The sequence below is a fragment of the Oncorhynchus clarkii genome, chromosome 27, assembly GCF_045791955.1.
Source record: "Oncorhynchus clarkii lewisi isolate Uvic-CL-2024 chromosome 27, UVic_Ocla_1.0, whole genome shotgun sequence".
Taxonomy (NCBI): domain Eukaryota; kingdom Metazoa; phylum Chordata; class Actinopteri; order Salmoniformes; family Salmonidae; genus Oncorhynchus; species Oncorhynchus clarkii.
The window spans coordinates 20,957,199-20,984,572 of record NC_092173.1 but is presented as its reverse complement, the minus strand read 5'-3'; the positions used below and the strand labels follow the sequence as shown (position 1 = coordinate 20,984,572).

Here is a 27,374-nt window from a genome sequence, read left to right as displayed (position 1 = left end):
TATAGAGGGAAATGATAGAGAGGGGAGGGAGATGATAGAGAGAGGAGGGAGATGATAGAGAGAGGGGGGAGATGATCGAGAGAGGGGGGAGATGATAGAGAGAGGGGGGAGATGATAGAGAGAGAGGGAGATGATAGAGAGAGAGGGAGATGATAGAGAGAGAGGGAGATGATAGAGAGAGAGGGAGATGATAGAGAGAGAGGGAGATGATAGAGAGAGAGGGAGATGATAGAGAGAGTGGGAGATGATAGAGAGAGTGGGAGATGATAGAGAGAGGAGGGAGATGATAGCGAGAGCGAGAGATAATAGAGAGAGAGAGATGAGAGAGAACGATGATAGAGAGAGAGATGATAGAGAGAGATGATAGAGGGAGATGATAGAGAGAGAGGGAGATGATAGAGAGAGAGGGAGAAGAGAGAGAGGGAGATGATAGCGAGAGCGAGAGATAATAGAGAGCGAGAGATGAGAGAACGATGATAGAGAGAGAGATGATAGAGAGAGATGATAGAGGGAGATGATAGAGAGAGAGGGAGATGATAGAGAGAAGGGATATGATAGAGAGAGAGGGAGAGATGATAGAGAGAGATGAGAGAAAGAGAGAGATGAGAGAGAGAACGATGATAGAGAGAGGGAGATGATAGAGAGAGAGGGAGATGATAGAGAGAGCGAGAGATAATAGAGAGAGAGAGATGAGAGATAGAACGATGATAGAGAGAGATGATAGAGAGAGAGAGAACGATGATAGAGAGAGATGATCGAGAAAGGGGAGATGATAGAGGGAAATGACAGAGAGGGGAGGGAGATGATAGAGAGAGGAGAGAGATGATAGATAGATGAGAGGGAGAGAAAGAGAAAGTTGATAGAGGGAGATGATAGCGAGTGCGAGAGATGATAGAGAGAGAGAGAGAGCGAGAGATGAGAGAGAGAGATGAGAGAGAGAACGATGATAGAGAGAGATGATAGAGAGAGAGAGGGAGATGATAGAGAGGGAGATGATAGAGAGAGGGAGATGATAGCGAGAGCGAGAGATAGAGAGAGAGATGAGAGAGAACGATGATAGAGAGGGAGATGATAGAGAGAGAGGGAGATGATAGAGAGAAGGGAGATGATAGAGAGAGGAGGGAGATGATAGAGAGAGAGATGATAGAGAGAGAGAAGGGAGATGATAGAGAGAGAGGGAGATGATAGAGAGAGAGGGAGATGATAGAGAGAGAGAACGATGATAGAGAGAGAACGATGATAGAGAGAGAACGATGATAGAGAAAGGGGGAGATGACAGAGGGAAATGACAGAGAGAGGAGGGAGATGATAGAGAGAGGAGAGAGATGATAGAGAGAGATGATAGAGAGAGGGATGAGAGAGAACAATGATAGAGAGGGAGATGATAGAGAGAGAGGGAGATGATAGAGAGAGAGATGACAGAGAGGGAGATGATAGAGAGAGAGGGAGATGATAGAGAGAGAGGGAGATGATAGAGAGAGAGGGAGATGATAGAGATGATAGAGAGAGAGGGAGATGATAGAGAGGGAGTTGATAGAGAGAGAGGGAGATGATAGATGATAGAGGGAGATGATAGCGAGAGCGAGAGATAATAGAGAGAGAGAGATGATAGAGAGAACGATGATAGAGAGAGATGATAGAGAAAGGGGGAGATGCTAGAGGGAAATGACAGAGAGGGGAGGGAGATGATAGAGAGAGATGATAGAGAGAGGAGGGAGATGATAGAGAGAGATGATAGAGAGAGAGGAGGGAGATGATAGAGAGAGAGGAGGGAGAGGAGGGAGATGATAGAGAGAGGGAGATGATAGATGATAGAGAGAGAGAGATGATAGAGAGAACGATGATAGAGAGAGATGATAGAGAGATCATAGAGAGAGAACGATGATAGAGAGAGATGATAGAGAAAGGGGGAGATGATAGAGAGAGATGATAGAGAGGAGGCAGATGATAGAGAGAGATGATAGAGAGAGGAGGGAGATGATAGAGAGAGAGGAAGGATATGATAGAGAGAGAGGAGGGAGATGATAGAGAGAGAGGAGGGAGATGATAGAGAGAGAGGAGGGATATGATAGAGAGAGAGGAGGGAGATGATAGAGAGAGGGAGATGATAGAGAGAGAGGGAGATGATAGATAGATGAGAGGGAGAGAAAGAGAAAGTTGATAGAGGGAGATGATAGCGATTGCGAGAGATGATAGAGAGATGATAGAGAGAGGGGGAGATTATAGAGGGAAATGATAGAGAGGGGAGGGAGATGATAGAGAGAGGAGGGAGATGATAGAGAGAGGGGGGAGATGATAGAGAGAGGGGGGAGATGATAGAGAGAGAGGGAGATGATAGAGAGAGAGGGAGATGACAGAGAGAGAGGGAGATGATAGAGAGAGTGGGAGATGATAGAGAGAGAGAGATGAGAGAGAACGATGATAGAGAGAGAGATGATAGAGAGAGATGATAGAGAGAGATGAGAGATGATAGAGAGAGATGAGAGATGATAGAGAGAGATGAGAGATGATAGAGAGAGAGGGAGATGATAGAGAGAGAGGGAGAAGAGAGAGAGAGAGGGAGAAGAGAGAGAGGGAGATGATAGCGAGAGCGAGAGATAATAGAGAGAGAGAGATGAGAGAACGATGATAGAGAGAGAGATGATAGAGAGAGATGAGATGATAGAGGGAGATGATAGAGAGAGAGGGAGATGATAGAGATAAGGGAGATGATAGAGAGAGAGGGAGATGATAGAGAGAGATGATAGAGAGAGATGAGAGATGATAGAGAGAGAGGGAGATGATAGAGAGAGAGGGAGATGATAGAGAGAGATGGAGATGATAGAGAGAGATGGAGATGATAGAGAGGGAAGGGAGGTGATAGAGAGGGAGATGACAGAGAGGGAGATGACAGAGAGGGAGATGATAGAGAGAGAGATGAGAGAGAGAACGATGATCGAGAGAGATGATGAGAGAGAGAGAGAGATGGTAGAGAGAGAGGGGGGGAGATGATAGAGAGAGAGAGAGAGAGAGAGAGAGATGATAGAGAGGAGGGAGATGATAGAGAGAGGAGGGAGATGATAGAGAGAGATGATAGAGAGAGAGGAGGGAGATGATAGAGAGAGAGGAGGGAGATGATAGAGAGAGAGGAGGGAGATGATAGAGAGAGGGAGATGATAGAGAGAGAGGGAGATGATAGAGAGAGAGGGAGATGATAGAGAGAGAGGGAGATGATAGAGAGAGAGGGAGATGATAGAGAGAGAGGGAGATGATAGAGAGAGAGGGAGATGATAGAGAGAGAGGGAGATGATAGAGAGAGAGGGAGATGATAGATAGATGAGAGGGAGAGAAAGAGAAAGTTGATAGAGGGAGATGATAGCGATTGCGAGAGATGATAGAGAGATGATAGAGAGAGAGAGAGAGATGAGAGAGAGAACGATGAGAGAGAGAACGATGAGAGAGAGAGATGATAGAGAGAGGGAGATGATAGAGAGAGAGGGAGATGATAGATGATGAGAGAGAGAGGGAGATGATAGATGATAGAGGGAGATGATAGCAAGAGTGAGAGATAATAGAGAGAGAGAGAGATGAGAGAGAGAACGATGATAGAGAGATGATAGATAGAGAGAACGATGATAGAGAGAGAGGATAGAGAGAGCGAGGAGAACAATATAAGAGCAATGGAAGAAGTGAGTTGAAACCAAGAAGGAGGTTGTGTGATGGAAGGGGGTGTAAATAAGGAGGTGGAGAGAGAAGTGGCAGTAAGAGAGGAGAAGAGGGAGGTGGAGACAGAGCGAAGAGAGAGAGAAGTGGCAGTAAGAGAGGAGAAGAGGGAGGTGGAGACAGAGCGAAGAGAGAGAGAAGTGTCAGTAAGAGAGGAGAAGAGGGAGGTGGAGACAGAGCGAAGAGAGAGAGAAGTGGCAGTAAGAGAGGAGAAGAGGGAGGTGGAGACAGAGCGAAGAGAGAGAGAAGTGGCAGTAAGAGAGGAGAAGAGGGAGGTGGAGACAGAGCGAAGAGAGAGAAGTGGCAGTAAGAGAGGAGAAGAGGGAGGTGGAGACAGAGCGAAGAGAGAGAGAAGTGGCAGTAAGAGAGGAGAAGAGGGAGGTGGAGACAGAGCGAAGAGAGAGAGAAGGCTGCTGCTGGCTGAGTGCATAAGGCAGATGAGCTGTTTGCTCTGGGGTTTGTAATATTAACAAATCTGATACCAGTAATCTGCTTTACAGAACACAGAAATACACTGACAAAATAGTCCCCTGAAAACAGAAATCTGGCAGGGGCTTGTGTTGGATGGTTACATGTTCCTCTACTTCCTCTCCCGCCTTTCTCTCTCCGAGCCTTTTGCTCAACAAAGCTTTCTTCCATTTAGCGTTGTCGTACAAACACTATGACTCCCGCGTTTTACACCAGGAAAATTGGAAGACAAAACGCGGGTGAAAATGACAGACTAATTGTAGTAATTGACAGTGAATGAGTACAGTAGGTGTAGTGGTAACGTAGTAACAAGGGCGTGCAGCAGGCGGGCGGGGAGGGAGGATAGGATGAAGCTTAGACAGATGTTTTCAGTAATACCATTAGATAATCCTTTAAATCCACCAAAAACAAGATCATTACTGCTGGGTCTATTTCTGGGAACGCATCTCATCTATTTGTTCTGGCAGGTTCTCAAACAGCCTGGGCCCGGGTCATTATGTAAAAGACTACAGCTTCATCAACATACAGACCCTCTAAACTGCACAGCACCGCATTCTGAAAGGCGCTTGAATCCAATTTAAAAAACAAAACAAAAACTAAATGATATGGGAATCCAATATTGTTGAACAGAGCTGGGAGAACCCTTGTATGCCTTAATCTCATCTATAGAGAGCTTTAAAATAACGCAGACAATATATCTTATCATGTGGGTTATCAGATCGCAGAACGACACAAAGGGAGGAACCAGGGGACAACACAGTGGGACCTGGGATGGATGAGGGGACATTAAAGGCTTTTTAGCTATGTTGCAGAGGGGAATATAGGGCTGATGGAATCTGATCTGAGGTCAGTCACTAGACTTTAACCACTTTGATAGGATAAATCACACACGTGCATACACACACACTCAGTATGGTACTGCAATTCAAATCCCCATGCCCAAAAGGACTATGTACAAGTGTGAGACAAGATGATTACAAAGAGCTATCGCTGTAGTAATTGATAGTAATATTCTGTCTCTTCCTCTTCCTGTAACCTTCCTCTCATCTGTCACTCTGTTCCTTCCAGTCATATGACAATCTCTGTCCTGTTCATTTCAACAACAACTTGTTTTGGCTCCTCTCCTCCTCCTCTATTCCCTCCCCCTCTCAACATGTGTCATTCTCTCAGCTCTCAATCCTTGGCATGGTCCACCACCAAGCTGCTTTCTAGATCTACTGACATTCTACTCTACCCTCCCCTGTTAAGCATTACACTATTTTTCTCCCTCCTCCTATAAGGTCATCCCTTCACCTTTGCTCCCCACTTCTCCTTCACACTCTCTCCTTCAGAGGGAGCACAGGGCAGATGTGTAGCTAACCTTCCTTTTCAAAGCAGGAAGCCATGCTACAAATGGTTCACTAGCTCCTACAATAGCCTCTCCACTTTACATGTGGACACTCCTGAATCTGTTCTGTTCACATTCAGTTCAGATATACACTGAGTGAACAAATCATACCGTGTTCAAAGGCACTTAAATCTTTTATCTTAATTCACTCTCTGAATGGCACACATACACAATCTATGTCTCAACTTTCTCAAGACGTAAAACTGCTTTAACCTGTCTCCTCCCCTTCATCTACACTGATTGAAGTGGATTTAATTGTATTTATTTATTTAACTAGCCAAGTCAGTTAAGATCAAATTCTTATTTCAATGACGGACGGCCTAGGAACAGTGGGCTAACTGCCTTGTTCAGGGGCAGAACGACAGATGTTTACCTTGTCAACTCGGGGATTCAATCTAGCAACCTTTCGGTTACTGGCCCAATGCTCTAACCACTAGGCAACCTGACATCAATAAGAGATCATAGTTTTCACCTGGATTTACCTGGTCAGTCTATGTCATGGAAAGACTAGGTGTTCCTAATGTTCTGTAAACTCTGTGTACAGCATTAACGATCAGAGAAATTAGGCCTAGTTCAGAGATATTAGGCCTAGTTCAGAGATATTAGACCTAGTTCAGAGATATTAGACCTAGTTCAGAGATATTAGACCTAGTTCAGAGATATTAGACCTAGTTCGGAGATATTAGACCTAGTTCGGAGATATTAGACCTAGTTCGGAGATATTAGACCTAGTTCGGAGATATTAGACCTAGTTCGGAGATATTAGACCTAGTTCGGAGATATTAGACCTAGTTCGGAGATATTAGACCTAGTTCGGAGATATTAGACCTAGTTCAGAGATATTAGACCTAGTTCAGAGATATTAGACCTAGTTCAGAGATATTAGACCTAGTTCAGAGATATTAGGCCTAGTTCAGAGATATTAGGCCTAGTTCAGAGATATTAGGCCTAGTTCAGAGATATTAGGCCTAGTTCAGAGATATTAGGCATAGTTCAGAGATATTAGGCATAGTTCAGAGATATTAGGCCTAGTTCAGAGATATTAACATTCTGTTGCAGTGCGTCCATTTTCAACCAATGGTTTCTGAACATGTAAATGCATTGCACTCTGGTTTTCTATTATTTAAAAACAGAATTAGCCCATTTCCATTTCGCTCACATTGAAATGGCTGTCAACTGCCTGCATTCACTCCAAAATAACATCATAAAAGCCCAGAGCTCATTTTTAAATGTGCATGAGAATATGTCCACACATATTCATGTTTCCCTTTGAAATTACAGGTAATATTATGCATCGCTCTCTGTGTTCAATTATATCTGCATGTGGTGGGGCTGGAATGTACGGCTGGTCCTAAATGAAAGTGACTATGCCTGGTCTGAGTTAGTGATAGAGCAGTGAAATAGGAGAGAGTGGGTAGTGGGATGAAACCTTCCCGAGCAGAGCACTGACCACTCCATATCTCTCACACACACAACGCTGGCCAGACAGACGGACGGACGGAAGGACGGGGAACTTTATTTCATTACGTAAATAACCAAGATCAAGTGAAAACCACTCCCTGTGTCTCCCACAGTAATTACATACTGTAGTGTTCAGTGCATCTCGACTTTCTGTCTTCAGCTGCTCACTTGCTCATATTTCATTTAGGCGCCGCCCCTAAATGAAACCCTATTCCTTTTATAGGGCACTACATATGACCAAGTTCCATAGGGCCCTGGACAAAAGTAGTGCACTATAGGGTATAGCTTACCATTTGGGATGCACCCAGGCAGTGTGAAGGAGAGAAAGGGCAGACCGCCAGCCTTTCGGTCTCTCTATAAAGCCCATCAACTTGTCCCCCTGGACATACAGACAGCCGGGAGGGACGACGGCAAAGTCTATATGATGCTTTATCTTTGGAGTGCATCGACTGTATCTTCCAGACAGGTCAAGCAATTTCCCAGGTGTCTTCAAAGGCATTATATGAGAGCCAGTACATCACCAGCAGCCATCCTCCAGGCAGAGTGGTGATTTAGGTTGGCCAATATAACAGAGTGATCTATAGGTCGTGGTTCTCCAGGGTTGTGATGACTGGGATATGGGACAAAGAGGCACACAGGTGTGGGAGGATCTCTTTCCACCTCGTAATGTCAAGCACTCAAGAGACTTCTCACTAAACCTGAAATAGCACTGGTAAACTATCTGGTCGTTGGGAGGGGAGTGGGTCGGACATACTGCAGCTGTCTGGTCCACTGTAGCTGTCTGGTCCACTGCATCCGTCTGGTCCACTGCATCCGTCTGGTCCACTGCATCCGTCTGGTCCACTGCATCCGTCTGGTCCACTGCATCCGTCTGGTCCACTGCATCCGTCTGGTCCACTGCATCCGTCTGGCCCACTGCATCCGTCTGGCCCACTGCATCCGTCTGGCCCACTGCATCCGTCTGGCCCACTGCATCCGTCTGGCCCACTGCATCCGTCTGGCCCACTGCATCCGTCTGGCCCACTGCAGCCGTCTGGCCCACTGTAGCCGTCTGGCCCACTGCATCCGTCTGGCCCACTGTAGCCGCCTGGTCCACTGCATCCGTCTGGTCCACTGCATCCGTCTGGTCCACTGTAGCTGTCTGGTCCACTGCATCCATCTGGCCCACTGTGGCCGTCTGGCCCACTGTGGCCGTCTGGTCCTCTGTAGCCGTCTGGCCCACTGTAGCCGTCTGGCCCACTGTAGCCGTCTGGTCCACTGTAGCCGTCTGGTCCACTGCAGCCGTCTGGTCCACTGCAGCCGTCTGGTCCACTGTAGCCGTCTGGCCCACTGTAGCCGTCTGGCCCACTGTAGCCGTCTGGCCCAGGTGTGTCTGGATGTTTGTGTCTTACTGCCTCCTCTTAGAGTCCTGAGACAGATGTGGTTGGAATTTAGGAGGATAGTGAGGGGGCTGCCAAGCAGGAGAGCTCATTAGTCAGAGAGATGCCCTGTGTGTGTGTGTGTGTGTGTGTGTGTGTGTGTGTGCGTGTGCAAAATGGGGGCCCTGCTGCTCTCTACACCCAGTGTGAGCTTCTTATGTAATTGGTGGGGACAGAAGGCCGGGACACACTGTCACACCCGGGCTCCCGCTACCTACTGCTCAGCTGTGCTGTGGGAGGAATGGAGAGGCTGGGGTGCGAGTGGTGAGGCAAGGACAAGGAGGCTCCTGCCAGTCTTCCTCTATGGAGGCAGGGCTGACATTTACCATGGAAGGCTGTGGGCCGAGGTCGCTTCTGCTGCTCACACACGTTACTGCAGACTGAAATGAATGAAAGTATGTGAAATGAATCCGCCTCTGGCTGATGATGTCCCAGGATGCGGTCCAGAGGGATGATGGAGAGTGACCAGAAAGGTCTGAGACAGCAGGGGCTCTCTGTGTTTGTGTGTGTGTGTGTGTGAGAGAGAGAAATAAGGCTCTGATCTCCCATTTCATTCACTCTGCTGCCATGGACACAGTGGCAGGTCAATCACTGCCTGTGTTTCATCTGACATGACATTCAACTGATGAGGCTGTTGATCTAAGAGGCGTGCTGACATGAAAATAGGCAGAATATCTAACCACTACATTTATTACAAATCATTCTCCTGGGTCGGCACCGTGACAAATCTATGTTTGAAAAGCCGAAATATACAAATGACCTCCTCTGTGATTCATACTGTGAACACAGTTATGTGTGTGAGTGTATGAGTCATTGAATAGGGCCTTCTGTTACATAATGCTCTCATGTCATGTACCTTCACCCCCAAGTACAAGATCCTAGTTATGCCACAAGTCAATATCTCTCTGTGTGGAGGAGAGGCCCATCTCTTCCTTGCCAGAGAGCCGATGACAGAGGACGTTAAATGTTACTGCCACCCCCCCCCCCCCCCCCCCCCCCCCCCCCATCCCTGTATTTCCCTGCCTTCCTCTGCTCCCTCCCTACTTCGCTCTCCTTCCCAGTCTCCAGGATTAGGTCATGGATGACTGGGATGGCGACAACACAAGCCCTGGCTCTCCACTCCCAGAACAGCACAGTAAATATTAAAGGGAAGTTCATCAGAGTATCATTCAAGGCTGCGGTGAAGATAGCTGGTGTGGCATCAAAGGCAATGAAACATATGGCGGGATGACAACACACACCATCACACGCCTGTCCAAGTTTGGGATTCATTCTGTTGTTCTGATCAATTTTACCTCAGCTGTGTTCATATCTGTCTGTTTACTTGTTGTGAAAGTTGAGTTATGTCTTAAGTCTCTTTGAATGGCTTTATCAGTTATCAAGAGACCTGCTGCACCAAATGGCACCCTAGTCCCTACATAGTGTCCTATGGGCCCTGGTCAAAGTAGTGCACTATTTAGGGCCCTGGTCAAAAGTAGTGCACTATTTAGGGCCCTGGTCAAAAGTAGTGCACTATTTAGGGCCCTGGTCAAAAGTAGTACACTATTTAGGGCCCTGGTCAAAAGTAGTACACTATTTAGGGCCCTGGTCAAAAGTAGTACACTATTTAGGGCCCTGGTCAAAAGTAGTACACTATTTAGGGCCCTGGTCAAAAGTAGTACACTATTTAGGGCCCTGGTCAAAAGTAGTACACTATTTAGGGCCCTGGTCAAAAGTAGTAGACTATTTAGGGACCTGGTCAAAATTAGTGCACTATTTAGGGCCCTGGTCAAAAGTAGTACACTATTTAGGGCCCTGGTCAAAAGTAGTACACTATTTAGGGTCCTGGTCAAAAGTAGTACACTATTTAGGGCCCGGGTCAAAAGTAGTGCACTATTTAGGGCCCGGGTCAAAAGTAGTACACTATTTAGGGCCCTGGTCAAAAGTAGTACACTATTTAGGGCCCTGGTCAAAAGTAGTACACTATTTAGGGCCCTGGTCAAAAGTAGTACACTATTTAGGGCCCTGGTCAAAAGTAGTACACTATTTAGGGCCCTGGTCAAAAGTAGTACACTATTTAGGGCCCTGGTCAAAAGTAGCGCACTATTTAGGGAATATGGTGCCATTTGGGATGCATCCCGTGTGTAGCTGTATTACAGGCAAGCAGAGGATACAGTGTGAAGTCAGAGCGTGCCTCTTCAACTGGAGCCATTACAGCAGACCTTTACAAGGTTTACTAAGTTCTTTGTGGGCCTATCAAAGCCTCTTTAAAGAACAGAAGCAGGCCTGCTTGTGGGAGACATTCTAAATGATCAGTGGAAGCGTGGTGCAGTCTCTCTACTTCTCTGTGGGAGAGAGTATGCTTACAGATGCCTGTGTGGAACAGATAGCCACATATTCTAAGTAGGAGCTAATTCTCTATTGGTAGGCCTGAGTGTGGCTATACAGACATACTGTATTGTTGAAAATGAGAGCAGCTTATACAGGCCTAGTATTGTCTTTGTTTCAGTGTGAGTCCATGTAAGTACATTGCTTCTTTTATGAGCACCTCTGTCCCCTTGTGTAGGTGTTCTCTCTGGCTGTATGTGAGCACTGAGCACTGTGCTGAGTCTATGTACTGGAGGAGCCAGTCTCTGCCTATTGCGCACACGTGTGTCTGTGTCTTTGTCCTTGTGTGTGTGTGTGTGTGCACCTGTGTGTGTGTGCACCTGTGTGTGTGTGCACCTGTGTGTGTGTGCACCTGTGTGCGTGCGTTCCCCCCCACAGTTGATGTGTATTAACTGACTGCATGGGCTAGAATTCAGAGCAGCTTGCTCTCATTAGGGCTTATAGCTGTCCATCCCACCCAAGCTCCTTACCCACAGCTTAGCCCCTTCATCCCCGCACTGACATGGACCTCAGCCCAGGCCACTCCCCAGTCCCCACACCACACACGGACTGCCTGGCGATCACAGTGGGTGAGATGGAGCCAGGCTCTTACTAGTCACTAAACATCTACATCTGACAGAACCCTCTGCTGACCCCACAGAACGAGAAGGGTGAGTAGAGGTCAGATACAGCATGGTGACCAGGGACACCAACTGTCCAACAATCCCTCTGTAGCTAGATCCCCTATTCAGGGGACAAGCCCATTCTCTAGATGTACTCTGCCTTCATGTAACACTTAGCCTGATCATTGGAACACAGTGAAATACTGTGACCTGGGAGTCAAATGAGGCTGCTGATTTATTTATACAGAAAGAAGAGAAGAACCAAACAACAACAACTGGTGACAGAGGAAACTGCTCCCTCGTCTGTAGGATCTGGATGGGGTGAGACATGCAGGAGAGAAGGGGGAGGAAGAGGTGTGAGGGAGGTGAGGAAGACAATTATCTGCCGTTAATTGCGCTCATTAGCTGAAATGGGCTGAGATGGTCGAAGGTGATGGGGTGTCATTCATTTAGAGGACTCTGGGATGGACACAGTGTATAAGGGGTTGGTTTAAGCCCAGATACGAGAGAGAGGCAGTTGTTCTACTGATAGCAGAGCTGCTGATAAGACATGGCCCCTATCGCCACCACTCTCTCTCTGCCTCGCTCACTCAATCCCCATTCGCCTGGTAGCCAGAGAGGAGGGGAGACGGCCGTACAGGGAGTGAAGGAGAGATTAGACAGAATGAGAAAGGCGTGGCGATAGTGGGGCGATGGAGAGGGATTAAAAGGAAAGGGGGTACTGGGTAGAGGAGGAGGAGAGCAGAATGTTGCAGGAAGAGAGGGACAGGGAGAAAGTCAAAGCTTTCAGCCCTGTTCCTGTTTCTCAACAGTGGTATGACAGGCATGGCTTCATATGAGGACACCAAGAACAACGTTTCCAGTCTGAAATCTAATATGTGCTCTGACTGAAAACCATGCGGAAGCTTCCCTTCCCTAGCTCGCTATCCTTCACTTCTATCAACTAACCTCATTAGTATTGAACATACTGTTCACCTAGGAAAGGAATCCACTTTGGATGTGGAGTGATGCAGCAATCTTCTTAGAGAACCCTTACAGTCGTCCCAGCAGAGAGAGAGAGAGGCAGAGAGGGGTGGAATGAGAAGATGAAGGAAACAACACACAGAGCTCCTCTTTCAACAATTTAAATACACGTTTTAGGTCTACATTAAAGTGGATTACTGCTTTTGTTATGAACAATTTATCAATGTTGCACAAACGATGTAGGCCAAAGCTCTGCGTATACAAGACAAATGATAAAAACCACTGATGCCGAGGAACTCCAAACTGTGGGAAGGTTTGTGCTCCAGCATCAGTTTGTGTGAGTGTGTCTGTGTGATGGAGTGTTTGTGTGCAATAGGGGCCTATGCAGACTGTAGCAAGATGTAATTAACAAGAATAATGGCTGTGCTCTCCTCCAACCGTGAATGAGTGAAGTGTTGATAGCCGCTCGGTCCGCGGAGGAAATCGTGTCTAATTTTCTGCTGAGGCACAGATATGAGCTGGCTGCGGCGGGTAAGGGAATGATGATAACACTGGCTGGCTTAATGACTAGAGAGTGGCCATGCCGGCTCAAGTTCACACTTCACAGATCAACTTCAACTTCAGCAAGGATGACAACTGCTCACCCACTCACCCACCCACCTAAAACCACCAAAACTTCCACACAACAAAGTCAAGGGGGTCTGTTTCAGGGAGAAGCATCAATGTTTTTAGCTAACAACAAATGGATAAAATTATCAGTTTTATTTTTTAATTGTGCATGAGTGATACTTGCACTTGCCACTTATTAAACACACCAGTGAGTGGTGCGAGTGTGAGCTGTACCTACCTCTCGATGATGTCAGCGATGACACAGGCAAACATCTGCAGGCCCTCCGGTAGCTGCAGGGCCACTGTGAACAGAGAGACAGACAGACAGTCAGCGGTAAGGTTAAGTGGACAACCTAGCTACACACACAGCTGCAGTTGGAGTGACAACCACGTTATTTAATACATCCTCGACAGCATATACACGTATCTCGCTGCTTATGTTACCCCTGCAGAGTGCTTCACTGAGACAGAAGGTAGCTGACATTTCAAGGTAATTTTCTCCCATCCATTGCATTACTGTTGTCGTATCTTACTGAGTGATGCACTACAGGAAATGGAAGTGTATCAGCACTGCCTTCACACTTCCCTTCTTCTCCTAGCAATCCATTAGTCACCTTTTCTCCACCTGTCTCTCTCAATGACAGCCAATAGCTTCATGAGTCACAGTCACACACACACAAATATCCCTCTCACCATGCAGACCGCTATGCATGTGGAAACTTGGTGCTTCTTCTCATGTGGCATTAAGAGAGCATGGAGAAATGAATCAAATCGCTGTGAAATGGGAATCAAGCAATCACACAAAGGAAGGATTGGTCCTGCTGCTGATGTGAAGGGCTGAGGGCAGCGCGTGTTTCCGGTAGGAACTTCTCTGAGTGTGACACCAGCTATGACGAATCAATGGGAAATGCTTTCATCAGGAGGTTGACTCACTGCCAGAGTTGAGACGCAAAATATCACACCTCTGAATGATGCCAACAACTTTACAGAGACAAAATGCTCAAACAAAAGGCATGCTCTCTCAAAATGAAGTCTCACCCAATTTCCTTTTATTGTTGAGAATGTGCATGATTTAGGTTCATCTTGAATGTAAACATTAAATAAACATAATGACGTCTCAGACGTAACACAAATATTGCTGATGTAGAGATCTAGATTATAGGATATGAAGAAACAGCTACTCTCAGTCACATCAAGTCCTTGCCTCATCCTTGCGCAAATTGCTTATCCAGAGCTGTTGTCTTGGTAACAGACTGATGTCCTCATGTTGGCGTGGTTACATATTGTGCTATGCATACTTATGTAAAGTCCTTAGCATGAATTAACATTTAGCCTTTCTTTACTGAAATGCGAATCACAGTGTGATATTTCATACTTGTATACAAGTCCACTGTGCTTCACAAATCCCCTTTGATTCGATGTCATTTGCAGTAATTGAAGGAAAACTTTCAATGTATTCCTGCATCAAAGGTAACCCACTCTCCATTCACAGCGCATACTAAGATCAGTGGGCTGGATCTAGCAGACTCATGGAGCTCAGCACAGTGTCTGGAGGGACTGTCTGGAGGGTGTGATTAAATTCACTTTAGATAAAGCAGGAAGAGAGTGTTGACAATGTTTCCCTGTCAGACAGACCCTGTCACACATAACCTTGATAAACCATGTGACTACAGCGAATGGACACTTAGACTGCAGTGTTGATAAATATTTCATTAGGCCCATGTTCACATACTGCAGTGGGTTCCTACAGCAAAGAGAAACAACAAAAACAGGACTGTAGGCAACACTGAACACTAAAAGATAGCCTAGGAAAAATAAAAAGCACACTGAGCGAAGGAAAGGATGTGCCTGAAGTGTGATGGAGGGAGGAGAGGAGTGTGTCTTTCTCATGAAAGGTTAAGGGGTCACTGTGCACCATGTAGCCAGACAGAGACAGGTCATTACCTGAGTTTAACCAAGAAAGGTTTCTAAGTCTCACCACAGCCCTGCCTGACAGAAACCCCCCCCACTCACACGTACCAACCCGGCGCATATGATAGTCTGTGTTTGGTTTGAGTGTGAGCCTGTCAGCCAGTCAGCCAGTGCACGGTCTGCTGTCATGTGTCATAAGGAGAAACATCTTGCACGTGCAGAGAGAAATAAAATGACTCTGTACATTTAGCTGGAGAGACACTCTGCACTTGTGGCTTTTACTGCCTGGCAGAAAGGGGTGTTTCTGTCTGGGAGGTGTCCACAGAGAGTTGGTACAGCAACGACTTTTAGTTAGTGAACGGAGAAAAAGGTCAGCTAAGGATCTAAAAAACCCAGCTCTCTTCCAAGTCCCCAATCCTCTCTAGCCAGGCCCCAGCACTGAGATTTGTACTGTTTCAGATTTGACTTGTGTCTAGAATAGTATTAGCGTTCTATAACAGTGTGGACTGGCCGGTGCATCTGTTTGTTCACATTCTGTACTTCTTCAGCATAGTCGTTAGGGTTACACTATACTGTGGGGCACACCATCTGCACTTAGAGCTGTGCTGCTGCAGAAAACACTTCCACCTCTGTCTGCAGTTAGTGTCTGGCTGCTCTAATGAAGCTTCTCCCAGACTCTTCACTTTCTTAAACATTCCCAAAAAACATCTGTAGAATTCAGAGGCGTTAAACGAGAAGACCAGAGGGAAATCATGAGTCTCTGCGAGTGCTACTGCTAACCTTTTGATTATTTGCGATGCTGTTGTGTCTCTTCTGAGAGAAACAGTTCTCAGTGTTTGTTTCACAGCCCCGAGGGAAACATTTTCATGGTTCCTCCAGACAAACAAGGTTGTTTGGTCTCTCTGTTCAGTTTGCCCTGCCTCTGTTTCATGCCTTCCACTTTCACAGGTACAATTCAGTGTGCAAGGATGAACAACTGTCGTGAGAAAGAGACGATTGCAGGCACGGAAATGTAGCGCACAGGAAACACCTAGATGAAAAACAAGGACAACAGAGAGGAATTGAGGTATGATAAAGAATGCGATCAGTTAAACTCTGGCTGTATTATTTAACAATAACGAATGTAATATAATTATTTGGTTGCTGTTAATATTTATCCTATTTCATTGGAAAAGTGTTTTTTGCATATCACAACTCCCCCTGAGACAACCTGAGAGTGGGGTCACAGCTAGGGTCAGCCATTATCAACGGCAACCCTGGATCAATTAGGGTTAAGTGCCTTGCTCAAGAGCACATCGACATATTTTTCACCTTGTTGGCTCAGGGATTCTAGCTAACAACCTTTCGGTTACTGGCCCAAATCTCTAACCAATAGGCTACCTGATGTCCAACATGATGTTGCTCCTACAAAATGTCCTACAGTGCATTTGGAAAGTAATCAGATCCCTTGACTTTCCCCACATTTTGTTACGTTACAGCATCCCCACAGCATGATGCTGCCACCACCATGCTCCACCACAGGGATGGTGCCAGGTTTCATCCAGACATGATGCTTGGCATTCAGGAAAAATAGTTCAATATTGGTTTCATCAGACCAGACAATCTTGTTTCTCATGGTCAGAGCCCTTTAGGTGCCTTTTGGCAAACCAACTGCATTTTACTGAGGAGTGGATTCCTTCTGGCCACTCTACCATAAAGGCCTGATTGGTAGAGTGCTGCAGAGATGGTTGTCCTTCAGGAAGGTTCTCTGAGCCTACACAGAGGAACTCTGTCAGAGTGACCATCGGGTTATTGTTCATCTTCCTGACCAAGGGCCTTCTCCTCTGATTGTTCAGTTTGGCCAGGCAGTCAACTCTAGGAACAGCCTTGGTGGATCCAAACTTCTTCCATTTAATAATGATGGAGGCCAATTTGTTCTTGGGAACCTTCAATGCTGCAGAAATGTTTTGGTACCCTTCCCCAGATTTGTGCCTCAACACAATCCTATCTCGGAGCTCTATGGACAATTCTTCGACCTCATGGCTTGGTTTTTGCACTGACATGCACTGTCAACTGCACTATATAGACAGGTGTGTTCCTTTCCAAATCATGTCCAATCCATTGAATTTACCAAGTAGAAACATCTCAAGGATGATCAATGGAAACAGGTTACACCGGAGCTCAATTTCGAGTCTCATAGCAAAGGGTCTGAATTCTGTTCATTTTCAGACCATGAAAATAGTCTGAATGTCAAATGTCAAATCTGAAATATCTGACGTTTCTTAGGAGCTATGGTAACTTTCCAGAACCAAATGTATGCTAACTTAGCTGTTGCATCGGTTCACACTCAACAATTGAGGCTGGGCAGTAAAAACAATGGTGTTTGCTTGCTTAATTTCATTCCATTCCAACAGGAAGTGAAAAGACCAAAACAAAGAGGCCAATTCAACTGAGAATGAACGAGAGAGGCTGAGTGAAAGGGGTTCAAAGCCCAGGCAGAAACAGATGGACTCAGAGGGAGATGGAGGGAGAGAGAGAGGGGTAGAGTGCAACAGAGTCGATAAGGTGATCTTTGGCCCTGCAAACCCAGAGAGAGAGAAAGCTCTCTAATGAAACCAACACAGAACAGACAGAGGCTGATTCCTAAATGCCACCTATCCCCAATAGTGCCTATAGGGCTCTGATCAGAAGTAGTGCACTGTATAGGGAATAGGGGGCCATTGGGGAGGCAGTTCGAGAGACAGGCAGACTGAGTCACACCAAAGCTCATCTCACCCCGACCATTGGGACCAGTCATAGACCACCCTATTCTCCCTGCACACCAAACACCTGTTACTTAGCTAGACTGTAAACCCTTTACAGTATGCAACACTTGTTGTTGGCTGTCATTTCCATCAACAGGGGATCAGCGTTTTGGCATGGCTCTTTCAGTAACACCCGGGTGGATATTTGACTTCAGATTGTTGGCAGAGTTGGGTGGATTACTCCCACGTGTCTTTAATTAAGTGAACATGTTTCACACCATACATATTGAATGTTGCTATTTTCTTCATCGCTCCCCCTATCCCCCTTCCTCTCCATTCTAGCACTCCAGGTGTGATTGTCAGATGGGAGTGCCATCACTGTGACCTGTATGTGTGAGTGCATTGTGCAGTGGGAATGCAGGTACTCAAAGAGTGACAGTCAAAAGCTGCGGAGGTGAAAGTGGGGTCCCTCACCCCTCATCACAACCCAATAACACCTCATCAACATCACAACCCAATAACACCTCATCAACATCACAACCCAATAACACCTCATCAACATCACAACACAAACACCTCATCAACATCACATCCTAATAACACCTCATCAACATCACAACCCAATAACACCTCGTCAACATCACAACCCAAAAACACCTCAACCCTCATCACAATGACAACCCAATAACCCCTCACCCCTCATTACAATCACAACCCCAAAAACACCCCACCCCACCCCTCATCACCATCCCAACCCAATAACATCACAACCCAATAACACCTCATCAACATCACCATCACAACCCAATAACCCCTCACCAACATAACAACCCAATAACACCTCACCCCTCATCACAATCACAATCCAATAACACCTCATCAACATCACAACACAAAAACACCTCACCCCTCATCACCATCACAACCCAATAAAACCTCATCCCTCATCAACATCACAACCCAATAAAACCTCATCAACATCACAACCCAATAAAACCTCATCCCTCATCAACATCACAACCCAATAAAACCTCATCAACATCACAACACAAAAACACCTCACCCCTCATCACCATCACAACCCAATACCACCTCACCCCTCATCACCATCACAACCCAATAAAACCTCATCCCTCATCACCATCACAACCCAATACCACCTCATCCCTCATCACCATCACAACCCAATAACACCTCACCCCTCATCACCATCACAACCCAATACCACCTCACCCCTCATCACCATCACAACCCAATAAAACCTCATCCCTCATCAACATCACAACCCCTCACCCTCACCACCACCACAACCCAATAAAACCTCATCCCTCATCAACATCACAACCCAATAACACCTCACCCCTCATCACCATCACAACCCAATAAAACCTCATCCCTCATCAACATACAACCCAATACCACCTCACCCCTCATCACCATCACAACCCGATAAAACCTCATCCCTCATCAACATCACAACCCAATAACACCTCACCCCTCATCACCATCACAACCCAATAAAACCTCATCCCTCATCAACATACAACCCAATACCACCTCACCCCTCATCACCATCACAACCCAATAAAACCTCATCCCTCATCAACATCACAACCCAATAACACCTCACCCCTCATCACCATCACAACCCAATAAAACCTCATCCCTCATCAACATCACAACCCAATAACACCTCACCCCTCACCACCATCACAACCCAATAAAACCTCATCCCTCATCAACATACAACCCAATACCACCTCACCCCTCATCACCATCACAACCCAATAAAACCTCATCCCTCATCAACATCACAACCCAATAACACCTCACCCCTCATCACCATCACAACCCAATAAAACCTCATCCCTCATCAACATCACAACCCAATAACACCTCATCAACATCACAACTAGAGGTTGACCGATTCATCGGAATGGCCGATTTCAGGTTTTCATAACACTTCGGAAATCTGTATTTTTGGGCGCCGATTTTGCCATTAAAAAAAAATCTAAATACATTTTAAAAATCGGCAATATTAACCAGGTGAAATTGTGTCACTTCTCTTGCGTTCATTGCACGCAGAGTCGGGTATATGCAACAGTTTGGGCCGCCTGGCTCTTTGCGAACTAATTTGCCAGAATTTTACGTAATTATGACATACATTGAAGGTTGTGCAATGTAACAGGAATATTTAGACTCTACTTCAAATAAGGTCTGTGTTTAGTACAGGCTTAAACCACCTCTGTTCATGTCTTCCATAGAGAATGCCTTGATCTACTTCAAATAAGGTCTGTGTTTCAGACTTAAACCACCTCTGTTCATGTCTTCCATAGAGAATGTCTTGATCTACTTCAAATAAGGTCTGTGTTTCGTATCGGTATCAGCGTTGAAAAATGATAATCGGTCGACCTCTATTCACAACCCAATAACACTTCACCAACATCACAACCCCTCATCACCATCACAACCCACTAACACATCACCCCTCATCACTATCACAACTCAGTAACACCTCGCCAACATCACAACCCAATAACCCCTCACCTCACCCCAACCCAATAACACTCCCCCCCCCCCTCATCACCCTCACAACCCAATAACACCTCACCCCTCATCAACACCTCACCCCCATCACAACCCAGTAACACCTAATTAGATGTCGACCGATTATGATTTTTCAATGCCGATACCGATTATTGGAGGACCAAAAAAGCCGATACCGATTAAATCGGCCGATTTAAAAACAAATGTATTTGTAATAATGACAATTACAACAATACTGAATGAACACTTATTTTAACTTAATATAATACATAAATAAAATCAATTTAGCCTCAAGTAAATAATGAAACATGTTCAATTTGGTTTAAATAATGCAAAAACAAAGTGTTCGAGAAGAAAGTAAATGTAAGAAAGCTAACGTTTAAGTTCCTCAGAACATGAGAACATATGAAAGCTGGTGGTTCCTTTTAACATGAGACTTCAATATTCCCAGGTAAGAAGTTTTAGGTTGTAGTTATTATAGGAATTATAGGACTATTTCCCTCTATACCATTTGTATTTCATTAACCTTTGACTATTGGATGTTCTTATAGGCACTTTAGTATTGCCAGTGTAACAGTATAGCTTCCGTCCCTCTCCTCGCTCCTCCCTGGGCTCGAACAAGCAGCCACCATCGAAGCTGCGTTACCCATGCAGAGCAAGGGGAACAACTACTAGAAGGCTCAGAGCGAGTGACGTTTGAAACTCTATTAGCGCGCGCTAACTAGCTAGCCATTTCACTTCGGTTACACCAGCCTCATCTCGGGAGTTGATAAACAGCCCAATGCTTGATGCCCAACGAAGAGCTGCTGGCAAAACACACGAAAGTGCTGTTTGAATGAATGTTTACGCGCCTGCTTCTGCCTACCACCGCTCAGTCAGATACTTAGATACTTGTATGCTCAGTCAGATTATATGCAACGCAGGACACGCTAGATAATATCTAGTAATATCATCAACCATGTGTAGTTAACTAGTGATTATGATTGATGGTTTTTTACAAGATAAGTTTAATGCTAGCTAGCAATTTACCTTGGCTTACTGCATTCGCGTAACAGTCTCCTTGTGGAGTGCAACGAGAGTGAGGCAGGTCGTTGTTGCGTTGGACTAGTTAACTGTAAGGTTGCAAGATTGGATCCCCCGAGCTGACAAGGTGAAAATCTGTCGTTCTGCCCCTGAACAAGGCAGTTAACCCTCCGTTCCTAGGCCGTCATTGAAAATAAGAATGTGTTCTTAACTGACTTGCCTAGTTAAATAAAGGTATAAACAATTTAAAATAAATAATAATATATATTTTTTTAAATACATTTGAAAAATATTGGCAAATCGGCATCCAAAAATACTGATTTCCGATTGTTATGAAAACTTGAAATAGACCCTAATTAATCAGCCATTCCGATTAATCGGTCGACCTCTACACCTAACCCCTCATCACCATCACAACCCAATAACACCCATCATCAACATCACAACCCCTCACCCTCACCACCACCACCACCACCCAATAACACCTCACCCCTCATTACCATCACAACCCAATAACACCTCACAACCCAATAAACCCTCACCACCCTCACCACCCTCACAACCCAATAACACCTCACCCCTCATCACCATCACAACGCAATAACACCTCACGGCTCATCAACATCACAACTCAATAACACCTCACCCCTCATCACCATCACAACGCAATAACACCTCACGGCTCATCAACATCACAACTCAATAACACCTCACCCCTCATCACCATCACAACCCAATAAGCCCTCACCCCATCACAACTCAATAACACCTCACCATCACAACCCAATAACACCTCACCTCTCACCACCATCACAACTCAATAACAACTCACCCCTCATCACAATCCAATAACCCCTCATCAACATCACAACCCAATACCACCTCATCAACATCACAACCCAATACCACCTCATCAACATCACAACCCAATACCACCTCATCAACATCACAACCCAATACCACCTCATCATCATCACAACCCCTCATCACCATCACAACCCAATAACACCTCACCCCTCACCACCATCACAACTCAATAACAACTCACCCCTCATCACAATCCAATAACCCCTCATCAACATCACAACCCAATACCACCTCATCAACATCACATCCCAATAACCCCTCATCAACATCATCACAACCCCTCATCACCATCACAACCCAATAACACCTCACCCCTCATCACCATCACAACTCAATAACAACTCACCCCTCATCACAATCCAATAACCCCTCATCAACATCATCACAACCCCTCATCAACATCACAACCCAATAACCCCTCATCAATATCATCACAACCCCTCATCAACATCACAACCCAATAACCCCTCATCAACATCACAACCCAATAACCCCTCATCAATATCATCACAACCCCTCATCACCATCACAACCCAATAACCCCTCTCATCACAACACAACCCAATAACCCCTCTCATCACAATCACAACCCAATAACCCCTCTCATCACCATCACAACCCAATAACCCCTCTCATCACCATCACATCCTAGCCTAATAGAGTATAGTATCCTAGCCTAATAGAGTATAGTATCCTAGCCTAATAGAGTATAGTATCCTAGCCTAATAGAGTATAGTATCCTAGCCTAATAGAGTATAGTATCCTAGCCTAATAGAGTATAGTATCCTAGCCTAATAGAGTATAGTATCCTAGCCTAATAGAGTATAGTATCCTAGCCTAATAGAGTATAGTATCCTAGCCTAATAGAGTATAGTATCCTAGCCTAATAGAGTATATTAACCTAGCCTTATAGATAGTAGAAATGTAATGAATAGGTCTATTCTGTGCTTACCTCTCTTAGACATGGCCTGTCTCACCCGCCAGACTGTCTTGTGGATCTCAAAGTTGTAATTTGCAGGCAGAGCGTGGATAGCCTCCTGTAACTCTGGGTCTTGCAGGATTTCATCAGGAATTTGATTGGCCACCCGCCGTGGTCCTCGTACTAGGGTAAGAATCAAATAATTGTACTGTGGGAGATAGTTGACAAACACAGACAAGACAGGAGGCTTCAGATCAAATACGGTGTAGGGGCATAGTCTGTTATGATTATTGGTAATATTTTACATTAAGTTGCTCTTATATACGAGTTGTTACATATTGTTTTAGTAATTGCTTTGAAGTTGCACAATCCCTATTCCTCTTGTATATGCCTAATTACAAAACCACTCACCTCCATATGCTATTATAATCCAGTCACTATGACAACAAGTTAATACAATGTTGTTGTAGTTTATATTTTATTATAGCATAACTAAGAGCAACCTAATGTTAAGCAGGGTTCCCCAACTAGTGGCCCGAGGGCCGAATTTATTTGTTTAAACTTATTTTTGGGGTGTTTATTTGTAGGTCATAAAAGACTGTAAAAACACCAGCAAATCAGCCGCAAGTGATTTTTATTTTGGAAATCTGTTCCAAAGTAGTAGCGATATACATTATGTTATTGTATACAAATGTAAGCAAGGTTTTAAATTATTATGTTTTAGTCAAATAATATATATGTTTGGCTTCTTATGATCAATTTGCAGTCTACACATAATTTGTAATTATGATTCAGCCCTTGACCATCTGAGAAAATCGGCCTGCGGCTGAATCTAGTTGATGATCCCTGCCCCTCAAGAATTATTGGTTATTTATTTAGGTTTAATACAGTGACCTTGTCTGTCAAGTGTGGTCCCGCCAGACTACCTGGCAGGTCTCCTCTTTGTCTAATTGCGCATGGGCGAAAGTGTCTGATGATTAACTGGCTAAACGTTAGTTCCTGGACCTTAAAGATATTTAAAAACGTGTTCTATTATGTTTCATATAATTCGGAAGTTATCTAGCTAATCACTCTTTTAAACCATTTGAGTCAGCTTTCCTTATTATTAGCATTAGCTAGTCGCTAGTTGTATCTGCGTCATAATTCCTTATTCATGGTGGCAATGTATAATGTTTTTGTTAAAAGCATGTCCCATACACCACGTACTCGGTTATGTATTGTGTGATAGCGTTAATATAAGAGATTCATACTTACCGGTTCGTTTTTTTGCTGGAACGACTTGCGTTTCGACAGTGGGCGCCGCCATGTTTTCAGGGGAGCCAGAAAGGTGCCAGTAATCAATTGCAGAGTGCCATCGTTACAGGCGGAACAATCGATGTGAGATAATCAGCAGTGCATCGCTGTCCGTGTTTTTTAAAATTGTACCTTTATTTAACTAGGCAAGTCAGTTAAGTTCAAATTCTTATTTTCAATGACGGCATAGGAACAGTGTCTAAACTGCCTTGTTCAGGGGCAGAACGACAGATGTTTACCTTGTCAGCTCGAGGATTCGATTTTGCAACCTTTCGGTTACTAGTCCAACGCACAAGGCTACCTGCCGGTTCTGAATCTCTCTATACACGAAATGATAGAAAATGTTGCATTTGTTCAGAATGGAATAGAAAATACATATTTGTAATTAACAGTAACCTTCATTCTTAGCAACATTATCAACTCAAACTTTTGTAAGCATACCGTTATCTTCTCTCGCTCCATCTGAAGTTACAGATGTAGGATCTTAATTTGACCCAATTTGCTACTGCACTGCAGGAAAATAATCTTGCAGCAACAGGAAATTATAATTATTATGTGGATTATAATGGACATTATAAAAATAAAAAAATTCGTTAGGACAAATCAACAAACTTTAGAAGCTCCTTTAAAACTAAAATACACTACAAGTTTTAATTTCCTGTCTTGCAGGAACATTTTCAGCAACACAAAGGTGATCAAATTAAGATCCTACATCTGTATGACTAGATCCCATTAATTTTCACCTCCTGTCTGTGCCATTGCTGTTCAGTTAGAATTTGGCTATGAATGAGATAGGGAAGGGACATAAATGACTCACAAAATATCATGCCTAAAATAATTGAGAGGATTGAGATAGCTGCAGTGAAAACGACACTGCCTTATTTAGCAACAATTCCCATGTTCCCTGTTGCTTTTTTCTTTCTTACAGTGTTGTTGTCTCAAGTGTATGCATCTCTGTAGGCCTACATATACTTTAGTATGTAAAATAGGCCTACAGCAAGCTACATTTCTTGAAAGAAAATGTTTATGACAATTGAAGCCTGCTTGCTGTTGCATTTTCTTCCATGCTATTGAAGTAAGTCTTCCATTAATTGTGTTGCATAGTTGTAGTTCTAAGTAGGGTCACAACCAATTGGTCACAGACCAATTCAACGTCTATTCCACGTTGGTTCAACGTAATTGTATTGAACAATGTTGATTAAACCAGTGTGTGGCCAGTGGGAAGGTTCATGATCCTGACTAGATACAGTGTTATCTTCTATCTGCAACCATTGCTATGAGTCCTCTTACCATAGCAACATTAACCATTGAGACTAATTGGCTGTGAAAGTCTCTCCTCCTGGGAAAACTACCATCACAGCCACACTATGGCACAGGGCACCAGCAGCACAGTACACACACAGCAACACAACACATACAGTACTGTGCTGTGCTGGTCTCCACCTTCACAGATCTAGCAGCTGGCCATCTGTACCATAGAAGGATCATTCTAATTCTATGGTCTATATTCACCACCCGGAATCTCACTGTGCTCTCTGCCAGGAAATACATTTAATTCAAATGTTTAGGTAACTTCATATACATTAGGTTTAGGTCATTATACTTGTTGTTGTTTCTATTTCTATTGATTGCCATGCGCATCCTCCCTAGCCATGTGAAACCATTAACCCATATCTAATTGTATTAGCTCTAATCTTGGAACCTTGAAGCCTGAGATCTTTAAATGTAAATTCTCATGAAATCTTGAATAGGCCTTTTACAGTATTACACCTTAGCTATCAGTAAGAAATATCAATAACACCATTTATTTTCTTCAAATATTAGAAGAAGAACAGTGGGCTGGTACATCCTTATACATTACTTGTATAGTTGAGAAATTGTCCCCATCAATTCATCATGTTTTCAGTAACCACCAACAAGTCCCTATCTGATTTAGGACTAGTGCGCTCTGGGCCAATTGGATGACAGATAAACAGCCATCATCATTAAAGGGTAGGTCTACACTGTGCTCTTACCAAAATATAAAAACGTATAAACTCAGCTACAAATGTTTCCCTGAAAGAGAGAGAGAGATGGCCAAGGAATTGGCACAGTTGTGGTCATGGCCACATTTCTAAACCAAATTCCACAATCTCTCAGAGCCTGCAGCAAATGAAGGATCTTACTGATTAGGCTAACAGATTTGAAGAAAATAAGTTATTAAATTGAGTTACATCAATTATTGTGTGTTTTATTTGACACTGTTCATTTATGTGAATGACATTGCCCTCTAAACACGAAATTGGAATGTATGTAATAATAAGATAATTGTAATGTTTTCCCTTCAAGTGGAGTGCTGAACATTCAGACTTTGCCAGCACACCGTAGATAACGGAACGAGCCTACATAGAGACAGACCGAGAGGGTGCAGTGATGAGCCAGAGTGGACCCACAGCTCTACTTTCTTTAGTCTACATTGAGCGCAGAATGGCGAAAGTCTGCATTCTCTGTGGAAGAGGCGTAAATTGAAAGGTCCTCACAGATAAGACCGGAGAACGGCAGGAATTTTACTGCAGCTCCCAAACACTACGGGAAAGCGCGGGAATATATTATTGGAGGGATTTATACGGAACGAAACTCATCAAAGTCCACGTTTTTAATCAGGATTTGAGGACCCAGCGCCTAATCCGACTTCAGAGACGAAATGTGAATCTAAATAACTTCTGTTAATTAAAGATTTGAACGAATATGATATGATCCATCCGACTTCGTTCGAGAAGGAATTTAGATTGCCCGTTTAAAATTATTAACTCTATACTTGGAGGCTGTGAGCACAGTCGTTTTGCCCAAAACATGGTGATATATGTTTTGCGTTCATTTAAAGTGAGTGTAAAAATGATGGTTATCAAGGGTTGAAACGATCTGTAAGGGGCATCTCACAAGCCGAACACCAGATTTATTTTGCTTTTGAAAGGACATTTTCAATGCATTTATTCGCAATGCGTAACGTTACCCTTGCGTATTTTCCAAATCCTGCTTGAAAAGGTCCGTCCCATAGACCAGCCTACTCAACGGGATGAGAGGAGACTAACGTTCGTTGACTATTTTATACATCACAACTGAATGTTTTGGCTG

The 27,374-nt window shown here is 44.5% G+C and overlaps 1 protein-coding gene across 3 annotated transcripts in view; it reads right to left on the bottom strand.

The window, feature by feature from the left end:
• Window positions 1–24,290, bottom strand: part of LOC139386404 (2-(3-amino-3-carboxypropyl)histidine synthase subunit 1-like) — a 196,164-nt gene extending 171,874 nt beyond the window's left edge. For 2 of the 3 annotated variants that reach the window (XM_071131976.1, XM_071131977.1), the window contains exons 1-3: window positions 24,222–24,290; window positions 23,001–23,150; window positions 13,216–13,279 (exon numbers count right to left, since the gene is read on the bottom strand). In XM_071131976.1, coding sequence (XP_070988077.1) covers window positions 13,216–13,279; window positions 23,001–23,150; window positions 24,222–24,273 — 266 coding nt within the window. In that variant the 5' untranslated portion in view covers window positions 24,274–24,290. Of the gene's footprint in view, window positions 1–13,215; window positions 13,280–23,000; window positions 23,176–24,221 lie in introns of all 3 variants that reach the window. The other variant, XM_071131978.1, reaches the window with a different exon arrangement.
• Window positions 24,291–27,374: the final 3,084 nt, after the last annotated feature.